This window comes from Aphanomyces astaci (genome assembly GCF_000520075.1).
Source record: "Aphanomyces astaci strain APO3 unplaced genomic scaffold supercont1.125, whole genome shotgun sequence".
Classification (NCBI taxonomy): Eukaryota; Oomycota; class Saprolegniomycetes; order Saprolegniales; family Verrucalvaceae; genus Aphanomyces; species Aphanomyces astaci.
The window spans coordinates 8,584-9,928 of NW_009798388.1; the positions used below are offsets into that span (position 1 = coordinate 8,584).

At 42.9% G+C, this 1,345-nt stretch overlaps 1 protein-coding gene across 1 annotated transcript; it reads right to left on the reverse strand.

The window, feature by feature from the left end:
- Positions 1-51: 51 nt before the first annotated feature.
- Positions 52-596, reverse strand: H257_17874 (hypothetical protein; the record flags this gene model as incomplete). Its single annotated transcript, XM_009846826.1, has 2 exons — positions 52-284; positions 548-596. 2 exons carry the CDS (start codon positions 594-596, stop codon positions 52-54), a joined length of 282 nt encoding a protein of 93 aa, XP_009845128.1.
- Between the last annotated feature and the right edge of the window lie 749 nt (positions 597-1,345).

Below are 1,345 nucleotides of genomic sequence, written 5' to 3' on the forward strand. Positions count from 1 at the left end.
ATTAACACAATTGTCTATTACTTAAACACATCTAAACGTGCCCTAAATGTTTCAACAGTTTGGACACTTTGTCGGTCTTTTTTCGCTTCGTTGGCTTCGGTGGATCTTCAACTTCAGCAGTTCGTTCAGGTTCAAATTCTTCATCAACAGTAGCCTCGGGTTGAACAGGCATTGGTGGAAGAGGCAGTCCGCGTTGTTTACAATTTGTACGATAACCCCGGAGTGGAACGACGCAGGGAGTGCAACCAGGCGCTCCAAGTGCTCGTCAAAGTCATCGCAACCACCTTTTACAATAGTATATCAGTAACATCATGATAAACTATGTTACCATTTTGGCTTGTTGAGTTGTCCGATGTGTCACACTTGTCATCAATGTAGCATGACAAGTTTACACCTTCGCGCTCCTCAAAGTGTTGTCGCGGCTGCAGCGGGTTCCTTGCCCCGTCCCAATCAATGCTATGGGCATGTTCCTCTGATCTGTGCTTGATCAAGTGCTTAACTATGCTATCTTTTCGATAGCTGACGTTTGACTCTCCACATAACATACACGCCCGGGTCTCTTTGTTGTAGTCCCTTTTGCGCTTGCCATCCTTCATCTTTGCCACGCAATGCTGTACTTCGATCCTATTTTTGACAATACTAGTAACCTCAAATAAGGATACACGTCCGGATATCGCTTAACCGGACCATGCGCTGGAGGCGCATGCGCCTAAAACGAGAACCCCATCTGGATAGACTGCTGTGGCAAGGTCTGACTTCGTTGGCCAACAGTGTAAATTCAATGGGAATAATTATAAAGATTACATGCTTATTGTAGTTTTAAGTATGTTGAGAAGTGCTTTCGTATATTAATTTTGATTATATTAAGGTTTGGAGGGTGATATCTTGACCGAAAAGTCCTATGATAGGGCTTTTCGGGGCCGAACTTATGTTTGGACTTATTGAGACCCCCATAAAACCAACGGGTGGGAGTATAAGTCCAAAATTGGTCCTATCTAATGGTTATTTGTATACATCAGACCTTTAAGTCTGACGAGTGGAGATGCTCTGAATTAATGGTAGCGTAGTTGGAGGTAGTGGCCATATGGTAGTAGTAAGCTTACTCCAGTGTAGTCAATTAGCGTCGGAATATTGACTAACATATAGGTGGCATCCGACATCAAACCGACAAATTTGGAGCCGATGATTGGATAACCGACAAATTTTTGAATTATGATTGGTCAGATATTTTATAGGCAATCTGATTGGGCGATGTAGTTGTCGGTTGAGCAACATATCACTCACATATAACATATACAGCTTGCTATTGGCTGAAAACACAGTCGTATCGACATACTTCGGAACA